At 38.1% G+C, this 16663-nt stretch overlaps 1 protein-coding gene across 9 annotated transcripts in view; it reads left to right on the top strand.

Annotated features, from left to right (window-relative positions):
• MATN2 (matrilin 2) overlaps positions 1-16663 on the top strand; it is a 70287-nt gene that overhangs the window by 2318 nt on the left and 51306 nt on the right. For all 9 annotated transcript variants that reach the window (XM_039382412.1, XM_027717520.2, XM_027717519.2 and 6 more), the window contains exon 2: positions 6779-6940. In XM_039382412.1, the coding sequence (XP_039238346.1) occupies positions 6793-6940 (148 nt within the window). In that variant the 5' untranslated portion in view covers positions 6779-6792. The remainder of the gene's footprint in view (positions 1-6778; positions 6941-16663) is intronic.

The following is a 16663-nucleotide window of genomic DNA, read 5'->3' as shown; positions in this document are numbered from 1 at the left end:
AGTAAATCATACTATGGGTGTACTGTTCAATAGCACCACCATTAACTTTTATGTGGTGAGTTTCTGAAATTACTGAAATAGTCATCAACTTCAGCTCATCTGGACCTGATGGCTTACAGAGGTCCTCTCTGACCTAAATAATTTAGTAGTTATTCATTTTACAACGCTGATATCAGGAAGTATATGTGTCATTTAGATGAATGGCTTAAAATTAAGTAATAGATCCCTCAATGTTCTTCATTTCCTTAGAGATGTAGAAAATTATATTATGCATGTACTACGTATACATGTACTACATACACTCTAAGTCCTTTAGATAATGGTCCATTGCATAAAAGTTCTACCATGATGTTTACACCTCACAATAAAATGTAATGCTGATCTCTTCTTCTTTCTGATATGCTGTATGTTTTTGTGTGTGTGCTCATCACTACGTGTGTGCTTATCCTACCTCTGTGCTTGGATAGGCAAGCTGGTCTTGCCCAATCCCTAACACTCTTCTGACAGCTTCCAGAATGTGATTGTCCTCCTGTATCCTGTAGCACCTTCAGCTATGCTCTGCATATGGGTATCATGTACAGTGCTGGGTTTGTGGGAATATTTGTCTGACTTCCAAATGTCATTCACCTCCCCTTCTAGGAACTGCTCTGTAATATATTTTAAGTCTTCCCTTTGATGTTTCAAAATCTAAGTTAGTTTAGTCCACTGTCACATTTGATTTTATTAGTCCAGGATACAACTCATTTGTGGGCTTTTGTAGCCACAGCTGGAATGATTAGGTACTTATGGAGTTTCAGCTGCAGCCCTTGCTATGCAAGGCGGGGGAATCTCTCAATACAAAAAGCACTGGAATATCCTTTTAGTTGCCAAGGGAGGAATACGTGCTGGATGAGGAGGACCATATGGAAGCATAGGAAACAAAGGTTAGTGTCCCCATCACTATGCAGACATGTCTGGAACGGACAAATTGCTATCACATACTAGGATTGTGCCCTTCTGCAGATACAAAACAATGTGTGGCCATGAAGCTTCCTGGACCCATGCGAAGAATTTGTCCCAGTGTTCTTGCACTGGAGTACACAACTTATGATCCTAAATCCACTGCAGATTCAGGTTATTTGTACTGTCTGAACACTGATGTTGCCAAGTCAACAGTTATTTTTATTGTTGTAGTGGCTTGCTGTGCTGCTATGAAAGCTGTTTGCATTTGGGTTGGCTGTCTCAGAATATACCAGAATTACTAATTGACTTTTAGATAATGAGTTTCCCAGGTTCATCTGATACTGCTGACGGCATGAATGGCCAAAGTTAACCCCCTAAAAAGAGGTAAAGAATGTGTTAACATGTGAATACTGCTCTGCTGTTTTGCAGGACGTGGTGCAGTGGTGGGTAGGTTCATGGTCTCATGTGTACAGAGTGTCTGCCATCAGGGTTGAGCAGCAGGTGAGGAATTTAAAAGCTTAGAGCACCTGCAAACCGGTTTCTTCTGATTGTGGCCACCTGCTCCCACAAAAACCTGCATGGCTAGGGACAGATGTCATATGATGTTGGACTCTATTGGGCTCTGTAGCTATTATTCAGAACTAGAAAATACCTGTGTCAGCAACTGGTCTAGAAAGACAGAGGAAATTATTAATACTCTATGTCCTGATGCCTGTGCCACACAGAGTGATTTTAATAAGTATTGAACTAGTAATGCACATGCTGGCTTGTGGATAGTGAAGTATCTTGGAACATGTTGTAACTGATAGTTAACAGGGCTTTACAGTGCCTGCAGCCCTTAATTTCTGAGATGATGGGATTGAGAATGAAGTATTTTGTGGCTTTGATGTAATAAGAGCTTGTTTGTTTTTCCAAGTAGCTCGCTGTGCTTGCTAACTTGGGGACACAGACAGTGATTTTATTGACTTATATGGATCGCTTGTAGTTCCTCTAACTTCAGTAAAAGCTTCGTATTTGACCAGTTTCCTGTTATCTTAGAAATGGGTAGATAATAAAGAGTGCTGAAAGAACTTCAAAATGGTTTCTCTTCTATGCACTTGTGTTCTTTATAACTTAAAACCGCTGAAGTTAGATCTGCTGGCACCTTAATGAAAGTAAATGGCTGTCTCTTAACTATGAAACAAGAAAAGCTGAAGGCAGCTTCTGTAGTGGTAATACCTTCTGTCTCTGATGCTTTTTTTGACTTCCCTTTCACTTCCACCTATGAGGATAATTTGTGTAGGATTCAAGAGAGGGGATACTATTTGCAGATACTAAAGGTGTTGATATTCCATGTAACTGCTGAGAACTTCCGCTTCTGTACATTATGCCAGTTTTGGTGGCAGCTAGGAAAGTGGAGAGGTAGGGGTTTGGGGAGTTCATGTCATGATTTAGCCTTGGAAGGGAACTTGTACTGCAAGACGGGGAGGGAGACCACTCAGAGGAGCAGGAAGCATGAGCTGAAACATATTACTACCCTAGTTTTCCAATTTCTTTCTGCTCAGCAAACACAGGTACAATTTTAAGGTACCTGAGTGAAAAAAGGCGGTCTTTCAGGCCACTGGGAGGGTTTCCTGATTTTCTGTAAAAGGAGTTTTCCTGAAATGGTGTAAGAGATGGAAGGACACTGCCTTCAGCATGAGCCACAAATCATCTCTTCTCCCTTGATATTATGTAAGAGTTATCACATTGAAGAAGACAAATATTAATAACCTGCACCATGCAGTGGAGAAGGTCATTGTTTTATCACCACACGGAATATTCGGTAGTGTCTCTGTCCAAAACAGCTATCAACCCCTTAGGAGGAGAATTCCACAGGAAGATACTTGAAAGCGTAGAAATGGGCTTGTGTTGTTTCACTACTGTCCAACAAAGGAAATAGGTATTTTAAAGATGAAGTCCCAATTTTATTTTTCAGTCTTCTTACACTGTAGTTCATGAAAGTTGAAAATCCATAACAGCACATCAGAAAAATTACCCTGATGCAAGGGTATATGGATAAGCAAGCACAGGTAAAATTGATAAGAAAACACCATGGCAATATTCAGCTCTTGACTAGCAGCCAGTTAGGGAGCAAGGGAAGCCTGAAAAGAACAGAGAGCCTGTCTATTTACTTGCCATCTTCTAGGAGAATCTCCTCCTTTATTCCAAACTTCTTCAAGAAGACAGCTGCAGATATTGCAAGCAGATTGTATCTCTGTGAGCAGCAGTTGTCTGTTCTGTGTTAGAAGCTTCTTCACATGTCCAGCACAGCAGCTACTCCAAAGTTGCTGTGAAAGCCCTGCATGGGACCCTCTTCTTCCTGTCACCATGGGTAGAAGAGTGGAGCAGTGGAAGATGGTGCATCTGTGCTCAACCTGTTAAGGCCCCACAGATTGCCACACCTCCTCTTGCAGTCTTTTTTATTTAGAGGCGTTCAGAATGTTTGTCTTACAGTGACTTGGTCTTGGGTCTCCCCAGGGGAGTTGGTTCCCGATGGTATAATGCTGAATATTCCTGGTGTGACAGCTGGAATCAAAGTGCTTCAAAGATATTCCTCAGGTAGCCACAAAAATACGACTTGTAAGTTTGGTACTTTGGGAAGGTGTTCTCAGCTGGTAGAGTAAGGGTTAGCCAGCAATGTGAAGATACAGAGGGCTGTGCCAGCAGCCTGGCTTAGCCTGCTGGGAAATGAGGTGTTAAATACCAAATGTGGTGCAGCAACCACCATCATATTCTCAAGTGAAGACAAGGAATCTCACAGAAGACCCAGAAGATAAACAGAGAACCATGGGAGGACTGTGTGCAGAGCAGCCATGCAACCACAATACGAACTGGTCATGTAAAAATGTGAGCAGCACTGGACACAAATATGTACCTGGAACTGGAACAAAGCACACAGGTTCAGGCTGTCATCACCTCAGGAAAGCAGCACAGAAGATTTCAGTGTGGATGAAAGGGTGAGAGGTTTGGATCAGTGATATCAGTGTATTTTATCACATACAGCCTTTGGCTTTGGAAACTTGGGCTTGTTTGGGTTTTTTTTCTTCTTATGGAAAATGGATGCAATTTAATTTTAATTTTTATTTTAGATTATATATAATTTTTTTAAGATGAGGCAACTGAAGTTCTTCTCTGTTAAGCATCGCTTTCTCTAATCACAGTATTTTAGAACACTGTGAGGGTAGGAGTGTGTTCATAATGGATATTTTTTAGCAAGAATTGGATCTTTTTTGGTGGAACTGTTAGTAGATTTATTTTCTGATTATCAGACTGGTAAAGATAAAGAGATCTAAGGATCTAACATTTCTGAATCAGAATTAAATACTATTGAACAGTATGTTATTCAGTGGTTCTGTTTCTTTAGTATACCCAGCCTTACTTTTTAAAGGGACTGGTAAAAATCACACAAAACTGAAAATTTACTGCTTTAATGTATTTCAGAATTCCACAACAGTTAATGAATGATTATGTAGGCATTTTGATTTATATGGTCAGCTAATATGATATTTGCATGCTATATAAACATTTTCCTAACAGAATTCAAGCACTTCAAATCACAGCAAACAAACACCTTTTCTTTTATTTCTGAAGTTGCTTGTGGACAGTTGTGAGCCTAGTGAATTTGAAACTGTGACCCAATATAAAAAATTGCTACAAAGGTATAAAGTATGTTAAGTGACAGAATGTAAGAGGGTTTAGTTTGGTGTGAGACTGTCCTGAGACACTTCTTTATCACCATTTCTTTTGACATACTGTTACTGGTTCAGCAGCATGTTATGAAGGCTCTCCTGCCACGTTATCATTGGCTCTCCATTAATGTGCCACCAGGAACAGGCCAAATGGCTTTACTTAGAGTTTAGTGCCATCTTCACAGCTGTTTAGGATGGTCTGAAAGGAGGGATGAGTTAGGCCACTGATAACTAGGTAGTAGCCAGATAGCCCACTTAAACAATCTGTTCATGTTGGGTTCCTGTGACAGCCTTGAAAGGAGCATATTTCTCTATGCTCCTTAGCTCTCTGAGCATGGTTTTGGTGTTTCTAAAACACTGGTGCTAGAACTGGCGTGTATCCTTGAGGTCCATTTGCCTCATGTGCTGAAGGACAGGCCGGAGTGAGAGGAGACCCTCTTGCACAGCCCCGTGTGTGTTGATGTTCTGAGAAGTGAGGAGATGACCTGAAAGAAGATTTTGTTGATAATCTCCATCAGTAACAGCTGTTGCCTCCAGCAAAATTCAGTGGTGTGTGCTGTTTCCGGTGCCCATCTGTTTCTGACTAGAGCACTGTAAAAACTCTACTAATTATACCATCCTGGTGTCCATGCTCCTAGGGCTCCAAATATTTAAATTTTTTTGTGGCCATTTTTATAAGCACCAGATATTTACATCTCTTTCCTAGTCTGAATGTCCTTAGATCATATATTGGGTGTTACTGGACAATATTAAACATTGAAGCAAGGCTGGGCATTTTGAGTTCAAAGACTCATTTTATTCTCTGGCATATACACCAGAACATTGTGTTTGCATATGTGGCTGAGTAGGATACACAAAAGGAAAAATAGATTGATAGTCATAAAAATACATTAATATGTAATGGTTGTGTGGGACAGAGTGAAGAATGATATACAAAATACCTTTATTAGAGAGAAAATATTTAATCAGTATTTTCTTTTCTGCCAGTGAATACCTCATAGTGGGAAAGAAAAGAAATTAGTTTTCTGAAGTGGAGCACTTAGTTGCCTTCTGTTACATATCTGCTTGTCAGGTTTAGGACCCTGTTGAAATTGTTTTCAACATCTTATTTACTTCACCAAGAATTACTGTTAAAATTTGCACTGCTTAAAAAGTTACACTAAGTTTCAGCTAGAACAGTTCTGTGTTTTGAAAGTGGGTAGTTTTATCCATCTTTTGCACACCTAGGGGAGCTCTTGACTAAGCTTCATCGCATCAGCAGTTCCAAGGCTGAATCTAGCTCATGTGGGATGCTGTCTTCACAAATGCAACAATAAAGTTTTGGGTGAAGGTAGAAGGAATCTCCTTCTGAGGAAGCCATCAACAGGGAACATAGCCAGAAAATGAGCCTCTAGCATGTCAGTTTTTGCTTTCTGTTGTGGACAGACTCAGCCATGGCTTTTTATGGTGGATTAACAAGATCCTGATCAGGAATAATCTCTTAGTGTGGGAATTTTGCCTGTCAATTTGTTCTTCTGTATGACAAAACTTTTCCAGAACCTATGGCAAGCTCCTTGCCAATCCTTAGGAGTCTAGTCCAGTAAACAAGATTCATTCATCCATGTTAGCAACCATGGACTTTCTTCTGAAAAGGAAGCATGAGCTCTCACCAGTTCACATTTATAGTTGCTGTTTCTGAAATATATTTTCTTCCCTCTATTTTAATTCTCCAAGATTTTCTGAAGCAAGAATGCCTCAGACTACAAGAATCATTAAACTTCTGAAAAAAAAGCAACAGAGTGCTGAATGGAATAACAAAAATATATTTGTGTCCCATTCAAACCCATTTATGATGGCAGGCTGACTGAAACAAAGTTCCTTTTCTTGCTTTAAAAATACTTGATTACTATGAATGGTTGTAGATGTTGACTATGAACTTCAACTAACAATACTTATAAACGCTGTGCAGGGACTGCCAACTGCTTTAGTATGTAGATCTTATTTCTTGAGGTTATAGGTATTATTCCATGACTATTCTGCATATTTGTATATGATGGAAGCAAAGCAATGCTGCTGGGTGGTTGACAAGGCTAAGTATATCTTTTTATGTAATTGAAGAGCTTATCCCCTTCTCTCCTCTGTTGCAGTTTCACATCCTTGAATGTCCCTCTGTTTCTTGAAGATGAAGAAAATGATTGCATGCTTCTTTCTGCTATTTGTGCACACTCTGCTTTCCACTGTCATGGCAAAAGATCTCCCTGGAAGACGTTTCACTCGGAGAAGGGATGTTAACACACAATCTCTACTAGGTAAGTTACACACAAAAAACCCCCAAACTCCGTTACCAAAAGCTATCTCAAATACAAATGATAAAAGGCATAAGCAGTTGGCCAAACCTTGACTGAATTAGTTTATAATAAAAAGGAGATTTTCATTTGCCAGCAGGAATATGATAAAATTTGTTGACCAGTTAGCAGCTGTTGAAAGAAGGTGTTTACTTTTGGGGTACTAGATTTACTTTATGTAAGCGGTATGAAATAAATATTTGCTACAGGACTGTTGGCCTATTAAAAAAAACCAAAAACGTATTTTCAGTGTTTAGAGAAAATACATGTTGGTTCATGAAGGTTCTGTCAAATGTGCCTTTTACCATGCCAGAAAGTTTTAGCTCTCTATATGTATGTGATGTGTGTAAAGATGATTGAATGGAAATCTGTGGCTATTGAAATTAGGCTTGTCGTTACATTGCTAATTACTTGCTCATACCTTCATTTTGTCAGATTTATTTTATTTGTAATGAGGAGCACATTTTTCGTCTTTTGCCAAAAATCTGAAGACAGAATCTATCAGTTTTAGCTTGTGGCTGCCATATTTTAAAATATAAGATTCATCTCTCTCTTGTTGATCATCACCTGTATGTTATCAAGCAGTCTGCTGGTCAGCTTTTTCATCTCCTAACAGTTTGCGACTTAGAATAACTTTCTTTTGTTCTTTGTTTAAAATAATCGTCAGATTATGAAAACACAGCATGGATGAGGTCTGAACACAGCCTATCATTAGGGATTAATGATTCACATCAACAGTAGATCTAATCAGATACCTCTCTCCAGCCACTGGGAGATGCCTCTCCATAAAGGTGACCTAACCTAGGTGAACATGAGGAATGTGAAATGTTCTGCAGAAGATAATACGGGGAAGAAAGAAGAGGAAAGCAAGCCAGAACTTGGGAGAATGGGTGACAGAGCTTGGGAGCACCAAGTTTTATCAGTGAAACTCTTCTTCAGACAAAATGTAGTCCTTTAAATCATGTAAAATTCCACAAAGTACCATTCATAATTTGTTAACTTTAAAATATTGGTTTTCAATTCCTATAGCACAAATTTAAAACAAATGACAACAGATTTCCATTTCTTATTCATCTTTCTCAAAACTAATAAATGCAGTCTTGAAACACTTGGGGTTCTGCAACTGCTGGCTGGAAGCCACAGGTCTGGAGATTCAGCTGACCAAAAAATGTGGATATAGAACAGCAAAGATAAATACCCACACTCACCTTACTTAGTAAGAATCTAGAACTTTCTAAATGTGATTATATAGCATCTCTTCCTGAATATTTGATGGTTCCCAGCAAATACCCTGAGCTTATTACTTCAAGAAATAAACTGCCCACCTCTCTATAAAATGAGTGCAAAGGGAAGATGTTATGTGAAGAAAGTGAAAGTGTCCCATTTCTCAGCTTACCTTTTTTCCCTGTGATTTTTAAATTGATTTTATAGCCTCTTTTTCATATTTTAAATAGTGGAAAATATATGAAAAGGATTAGCACTCAATATAAATCAAAATGTATAGATTAAATTATTTATTTCTCCTTTCAAAAGTCAAGACATTCCTGGTCCCTGCATTTGGAAACTTCTGGATCCCTACTCAGTTTGGCATGTGAAGGATGCAAACAGTTCTGGCAGCTGTGGCTAAAAGAACCTTTTCAAGACATTAAGTGATGCAAGAAACTTTGGACATTCTCTGATCCAGCCCATAAAAGTACGTGGCAGTTTGGAGTCAGACCCTTGGGCCTTGGATTCTGTTTCAATAAATTAGGTCACCTACTTCAGATTTAGCCATGTGTAGAAACAGGGGCATGGTAAAAATGTTCTTCTCTGTGAAGAACAGAATATGTAAAATGCATGCCACTCTGCTGGAAAGCTGTAGTGTTCCTTAAATGACATGAAAAAAAATGGGGCCAAACCATGATCTCAGTGACATCAAGTCAGTAGACTTAATAAAATCACTCCAGAATTCCAGCAATTTAGCCAGGATTAGAAGTTGTCTCATTCTATATAATATGCATTTTATAAGTACTAGTGGTGATGACAATTGCTGCTGTAGTGAAAAGACTTGGTTGGCAGGCAAAAGGGAGCAATATAGCTGCAAAGAACCAACAGGTACCTGGAAAAGTAATGAAAGTTTAGTTTGGGGGTTGAGGGTTTTTTGGTAGATGTCTCTTTTTTTCAGTCTAAAAAGTTTATAGAGCTAAAATGAAGGATTATGCTATGTAAGTATAGTAGTATTAAAATAATTTTATTCCTTTTTTCTTCATTTCACCAATTTTTAAAACAAAAGTGTACTGCTGTTCTAACTATTTACTGGTAAAATACCAGTACTGTCCATGGGCAGAAGTAAAAGTCCTTGCTCCAGGAAGCCGACGAGATAAATAAGCAAAATGGAATGGATGAAAAATCCAGCTTTAGAAGGATTTAATTTTTCATCAGCCATGCTTCTTAGATTTTTTAATTGTTGAGTTAGGGCTAATAGCCTATACATTTTAACAAATGCTTCAGAAAGAATGAAAAACTGTGTGAAAATACATATTTTTTTCTTATCCTCAGTCTTGCAACTAAATCTCAGCGTGTGTTGTTTTAATTTGGCAGATCTTTGCCTTGCTTGTTGTTGTATAAAACTATTTTTGCTATAGCTAACAATTTCCATTAAAGATCTGAAATATTCTGTACAAAGATCGATTGAACATCATTTTTCTGGAAGTCTCTCTATGTGGCCCTTGAAAACCAAACTGCTCTGCAGGTTTTTCTTTCTTTAAACATTGAATCAGACTTCCAAGTATTACAAATTTGTCAGTTGTGACAAATTAATTGATTTTTTAACATTTTCTTAAATCTTTCTTGCAGCATATTAGATATTCATATTAGAAAATATAAACATATTTCAAGTAGTAAAAGAATTTGTATTAGATTGCTGGAAGATAATGTTTTAAGTAGGTTTATGGTAATGTATGTTTTAAAGGATTATTTCCATAGTTGTGTAAGATCTTGTGGAACAACAGAAAGAAATTGGATGGTCCATTTGTCTTTCCTGTAGCAGAGGGCAGTCACCTCTACCCTTACATGACATATGTACTAACTTTTGCCTTCTCTTTCCCCTTATCAGTAATTTTATCCCGAGTTTGGATCTTTGACCTTATCCTGATTCATTCAAGGAAATTAATTTTTTGTTTTAGAATCTTCTCTTTTGAAGGCTTTGAGAGAGCTCTGAGGAGTTTTTGCCTAGTTCTCAGACAAGATCAATGTTCCTGTTGAGCGCAGCTGCTTTGTTAGATACACAGAGATGGCTGAAAACACAGTTTGCCAGCTTAGCATTGCTTTTTGGATACTAAAGAAAAGCAGTAATATACTTGCTACACTGTTAAAAGGATAAAATCATGTAAGCTACCTTAGCTGATTGCCTTCAGATGCAATGAAATGGACTTCTGCACCTAAACAGACTGAGGAAGAGCTGAGTCAGTTGTCCACAGTGGCAATTTCCATACTGTGTTTTCAAAGCCACAGTCAGAAGTCCACAGCACAGCAGATTCCATGTTCGGAAGCAATGTGTATTCAGCGCTGGCAAGATGGAGCACTTTTTGATGTTTAATGTCATGGGCTTTTTTGCTGAAGCAGATTTGGGACTTGGGATTTACTGCATCTTAATCATTAATTATAAAACAAGCAAAGTAAAATTTCAGCATTGTGGAAAAAAACACAAGTTTTTGAGTTTGGGTTTTTTCTTGATGAACTCTGTTCTTGTAAACTGACATGAATTTCATTTCACAGGGACATGTTTCTTTGGAGAGGTTTGTAATGGATGCATGGAAATAATTGAATAAGCAGTAGAATACTATTCTAAGCAATAACATTCTTTCTATTCTTTAGCAATATAAAACCTGTTTTTGAAAATAGCTGTTTATGTGAGGAGAAAAGCTAATTTGGAGGGGTATTTCTTTAGATACTATATGATACCAGAAGAAACTACAAGAGATTAACTGACACTGCACAAAATTAAAACAGAGGGGGAAGAAGCCAAGAAAGATATGTACTTGGCTCTTGTTCAGTGGAAGTTGCTGCTTAACACGAATATCCCTGTCTGTGTTAAATTATATTTTGCAAATATACAATGATTTATCTCTTGGTTGTATGTATGTTATTCCTCTAATAATATGAAGGGAAGTAAAATGAAGTGCATAGAGTGCTCACTAAATTTGTAAATCACTTGCTGCAGTCACTTAAATTTATTCCAAGCATTCTTATATCGAACCCAGTTCTTAAACTTGAGTGTATGTATCGTCATCAGTTTAACCATTTTTAGTTATTTTAGCAGCAAATCAGAGGGGAAAATACATAACAAAAGTGAGTCCAACCCCTGATGCTTCTGTGGAGTGCAGATAAGATTCTTGTTTAGTTTTGGTTGAATTTGTTGTACATTTATGTACTAAGAGCTGGCCAGAGATCTCTAAATCCTGCTACTGTGGACTGTTGACCCAACATGGGTTGATAACTGCTGCAAGAAACTCGTTCACAGCCTCAACATTTGTGTGTATGTGTTATTTCTTCGCATAAATGCAGCCCTGCCAAGTTTTTTGTCCTCAGACATATTAAGTAGAATTGTTGTAACTGAAGTCTGTATTGCAATTAAAGTCAGAATTGTGTCCCAATAAGTACATAATGTGTTTGACATTCTATACTGGTGTAATACTGGGGGAGATGAAAACTATTCAAGGCAGTAGGTAAAGGAAGGAAGAAGTTGTCAATTACATTTTTTGAATTGTAAAAGTATAAGCACAATCCTAACCCAACTTTTATAAGGATACAATATATCAGTTCTATGATTAAACATAAAATTGCCATATAGATAGAAACCTGTTCTATTTGGAAAGAGAGCAAGCAAAGCATTTTACAGTCTGTGAAATCGCTTGTTTCTTCCTTCTGAGATGTGTAGGTGTGTATTACAACCTTTATGCCTCAAGACAATATTAACAATGGTGTGTTTGGCTTCCCAGTAGTGCTTGTTTCAATAGCTGAAAGGATTCCCAGGGACTTTATATCAACTCTTGAAACTTCAACTTTCGTCTTAATCTCTCAGCTGTTGAAGTCTCCCCCACAGTAGCTGCTCTTTCAGATTTCTGGGGTTTATGCACAGTAGGACATCCTGTCTCTGTGGCTTTGAGGTTTGGTAGCCTGGTTTGTGCTGAGGCTATGCCTCCCCCAGCCCCTAACAGAGGTCCTGGAGTCTGAGAAGGCGAGATCTGAGCAATCATATCCCTGCTCAGCCAATTGTTCCCTGCAGCAGCTGTTACTCCTTAAAGAGGCCCAACTAATGAGCCATGAGGGCTAGCTGGGACCATGGCAGACCCCAGGGATTTGTGTCCTAATGCTCATCTGCAGCCAATTATCATGGAGATCAGAACATTTGAATTTTGGTCTGTGCAATTTTTGGTCTTAGCAATTTTTAACCACAGAACAATATTATGCTTGCCAACTCTTGTATTTAGTATTCATTATTAATTTCCAAGTAATGTATCAAGACAACATTCACTTTTAAGCCACCTGAAGGGTATTTCAGTAATAGTCTTTTCCCTCTTTCCTCCTTTCTCTCTCCTTTGTTTTGTTTTCTTATTCTTTTACCTTTTCCCCCCTTTTTCCCTTTTTTCCTTTTCCTTTTTTTTTTAGAAAGTGATTTGTAATTTTTCCACAGGAAGAAAGAATATCTACTGCTACAGAAAAAAACTGAGTCATGAACTAAACAGCAAATGATCTTTGTATTTCTGAATTTGTTTGTTACAACCCCCACAAATTACTGTGAAATGCCATTTCTGTTTGAAAAAGAGTTTGCCTTGATGATAATTCAGTTAGTAAAATTACAAACTGTTGTTATGTGTATGTTCTCAAGGAGCTCAAAGCTTCCTTTGTGTATTTTGTCTTGAAAAAATATCAGGCCAAAAGAAAGAACACTGATCTTCAGAAGTTTTTGACTTCATTGTGAGCACTTTAGCTTCTTAATTAAAAAAAGCACATATGTGCAAAATTAACTTGAAAATCCTGGAAACAGCATTTGCATAACTTAAGGAACATCTCATTTTGTAGGTATGAGTGGGTAATCAGACGTTATTGTGAATGAAGACAACATTTAAATTGCTTTGGAAGCTTGAAGACACCATCTATTTATTGAAGTGCTGCTGAAGTGGTAGAACTACTGCTTTGCCAGTGGACCTAATGTCCCATGTTTTGGGGGACAGTGGGAAATGGTATACAGCAGTATCCCATTGTGGTGTTTCTGAGTTTGTCCTGGAAAAGAGTCTAATACTTAGACCGTTACCAATGGATAGAAATATGTGGTTGCAGGTCAGCTGATCGGTGAGTAATGTTGAGGTTGCTAACAGCTTTCCCCGTAAACAAAGGCATGGGCGACTTTAAAAAAAAGTATGGATAGGAATTTTTAAAACGTTAAGCTAATATCCGGAAAGCAGGACAGCACTAACTCAATAAGGTCACATTTTTTCTCTAGATTTTCCATGCTGTTACTAACAGTTGTTTACTTTCTGTATCTGTTCCTTCTCTAATAATTTCTGTGTCCTTCCAACAATGCCCCAAGTAGCTCAGGCAAGATAAGAGTTTAAGATCTTCAAGGTGGAAGATACAAAGATCACCACCTCCCATATAATCACCTTTTTTGTGTTGGTTGTGATTTGATGGTGGGAACTGGATGCAAAGTAGCATTAACTGTGTGTGCCACGAGGTTTCTCCATCATGGCTCAGAAAATGAATTCCTCCTCTCTCATGGGTGTAAGCTATCCTTAGCTCAGAGCGCATAACATTTGTTTCTGTCAGGAAGCAGTGGGTAGATGTTGATGCTGCCAGTGCATGGGGATATCAGTATTCCTTTTCCCTCTGTCCAGGTGTTCCCCTGCCTGCAAGGAAAACAACCTGTTCCCTGGTCCTCATGACCAGGAAAGCAGGTTTGGTTCCTGTTAGGAAACCCAGCAGTTTCCATCTCAGAACAGCTGAAATATGCAAAAAGAGCTAAGCAGCTTGAGAATATCCCTACACCATGCTTTGGCTTCATGCCAGAGACAGCACCAGCGTTGGTAAAGAAATGGAAAAGTACTAGGAGTCAGTTTTGGGACTCTGGAATTAGAGAGACTTAATGTTAATAATGAGCTTGTTATTTTGAAAAGCATGACATGGAAGGAATAGAAATAGTGAGGTGAAATGAGAACAAAGTAGTGGACCCTCCTGCAGTGACTAATAATGAAGCATTTGCATGTAGAAGGAAATGGAAATCTCTGGACAAGAGCCTCCTGCTGTACAGTTCTCCCAGAAATGTTGGAAGTTCAGAAGAGATTTTGTCAAAGGCAATAAAGAAATGTCTGGAGGCTGTGTTCCATTTAGAGATTGTTCCCAGATGAAGAAATTTGTAAGGAAGAATGAGTGAGCTGCCAAACTCATAATGAATGTTTGGGTTAGGGCCATAGGCCTGTGTATTTGGGGAAAGGCTCAGAGAAAGGATGGGGCCAGGGACTAGAGGGGCAGGTCTTGGATCCAAGGCTTGTCTCGGAGCTGGCAAGAGGTGGAGTCACCTGCAGAACCAAGTGCAGCCCATATGTGTGCTAGGACAGGGGTACTGAGCAGTTTCTAATGTTCTCTTCAGGAACTAGGTATTGATCATATCTGAAATGCACCATATCATACTTTGTCCTTCTTTGAATTAAAATGAGAAGAAAATGAAAAGAGTGGAAGCTAACTTGCTCAAAATGTCTCAGTAGAGACAAGAAGTGCTTGGAATTATTGCTCTTCTTCATTTATGCTTTGCAACAATCACAAAATGTGTTTTCCAAAGTGTTTTGTACTTGCTATATTTATGAATTAATTGGAAATTTGAGTATTCTTTATTTGTATGATTGTATGATAAAGATTAAACCTTCTTGATGAACTAATAAATCATTTGGAAATATGCGAGAACCTGTCAAACACAATCTTTCTGGCTGGATATTTAGCTAGGGAAAATCAGAATTGCGGACTTCAAGAAAAAATATATGACACCCAGCAAGTTCATATATTTTGAAACAGATTTGGTAGGAGTTATACAGAGATTTATAAAGAAAGAAGTTGTAAAGAGAAAATAGGCAAGTAAGGTTGAAGGCTAGAGGGAAAATGAAATAATAAAATTACAAAGAAAGAAGATAAATTTAGGAAAACGTTGTGTAGTTTGCTAATAGAATAGTTTTATCCTCTATTTAATTTTGAGTGAAGACTTGCTCTGTTAGTCAAAGATAAAATCTAAAAATAAACCTGGTATTACTACTGGCAGTGTCAGAGGACATGTAATTTTTTGTATATACATTACTGTGGAGTGAGCTAAGAAACACAAAATCTTAAAATTGCCATTAAAACCTGCTCAGGCAATAATTTTTCTATGATCTTGTTTTTTTCTTAACTGATGTAATCCTTTCTTTTTACTTAAATTGTCTTGCTCTATGGCAAACATCTTCCTGGAGATAATATTAACTTGTTATAAATCACTTTTTCAATGTTTTAACTTTGCTGTAGTGTTTACCAAATTGAACTAATCTCCTCTTGCTTTGCATACAACAATAGCCTTTAACGTTTATCCGTTCTCATCTATTAGGATAAAAACCTACATAACCAAATAAGTAATATCCAGATTAAAAAAAAAAATGTATTTAGGAGTCATAAAGATGTAGGACAATAACAGAAAATAACTAACTCATTTTTAGACAAGCAGTGTTTTCAGTAGAGCGAGCTTGCAAAATCTTGTGAAAAATCACCGTTTAATGTTCGGGTCCTTTGAATGTGTTGTTTGAGTATCCCCAAATGGAAATGTTTGAGGAAATTAAACAGTGCTGGGAACTTCTTGAACATTGGAACTCCACCATCCTTCTTGCTGCTAAGTGTCTCTGGCCTACAGTGACTATCAACCCCAAGCAATCCCCATGCATGGTTCAGAGACTACAGAGAATAATCCCTGCAGGGGATTATTCCCAGTAGGCATCTTGCATACAGCCACTCTGTTTTACTGGGAAGGTGAATTTAACACTGGGGATGCAGGCCAGCTGGCCTCTGAGCTTAGCTGGTACTTTAGATTGCTCTCTGGCACTGAGACCAGAGGTACAAAGCAGCCTGCTGCTGTGCTACAGAACACCCTGAGCTCACCAAGAGATACAACAGTATCAGGAATTGTTCTAATGATTTAACAGCCAAGAAGAGTCAATTCCAACTACCAGGAAAACTCCTTGGTACTGTTTAGTTATAATAAGGGAATGTAGCATTAGTTAGAAATAAGCTGAGAAGATAGAAACACACTCAGACACGGCAATTTGAGCTTTGTCAAAGCCAAAATAGGGATTCAGACCTGAGCATAATTTGCTTTGAGAAAGGAATAGAAGGAAACCTGCAGGGATCAGAGAGAATAATTTAACAGACTTTTCAGCTTTAGAGGAAATTAAGATGCTCAATGTGAAATATTCTTTTAAGCTTTGTTTCATGTATCTCTCAGTAATTGAACCCCAGTTGGATTCTTCCAAGTAGAACTGAAATTTCCTTGCATTGTTAGTTTTGAAAAGGTGGTATCATTGTATTTGTCATTTACAAAATGAATACTGAGCGGAGGAGGAGAACATGTTTACTACTGACTTGATCTTTCCTTCTGTCTTTGTCTTGCCCCTCCTGGCCTCCCCTTTGGATAAGACA

This window comes from Pipra filicauda, unplaced genomic scaffold (assembly GCF_003945595.2).
Source record: "Pipra filicauda isolate LSUMZ 115617 unplaced genomic scaffold, ASM394559v2 scaffold110_size2237424_pilon, whole genome shotgun sequence".
Classification (NCBI taxonomy): domain Eukaryota; kingdom Metazoa; phylum Chordata; class Aves; order Passeriformes; family Pipridae; genus Pipra; species Pipra filicauda.
Note: the sequence above shows the minus strand (reverse complement) of the source record. Positions and strands in the feature narration are given on the sequence as shown.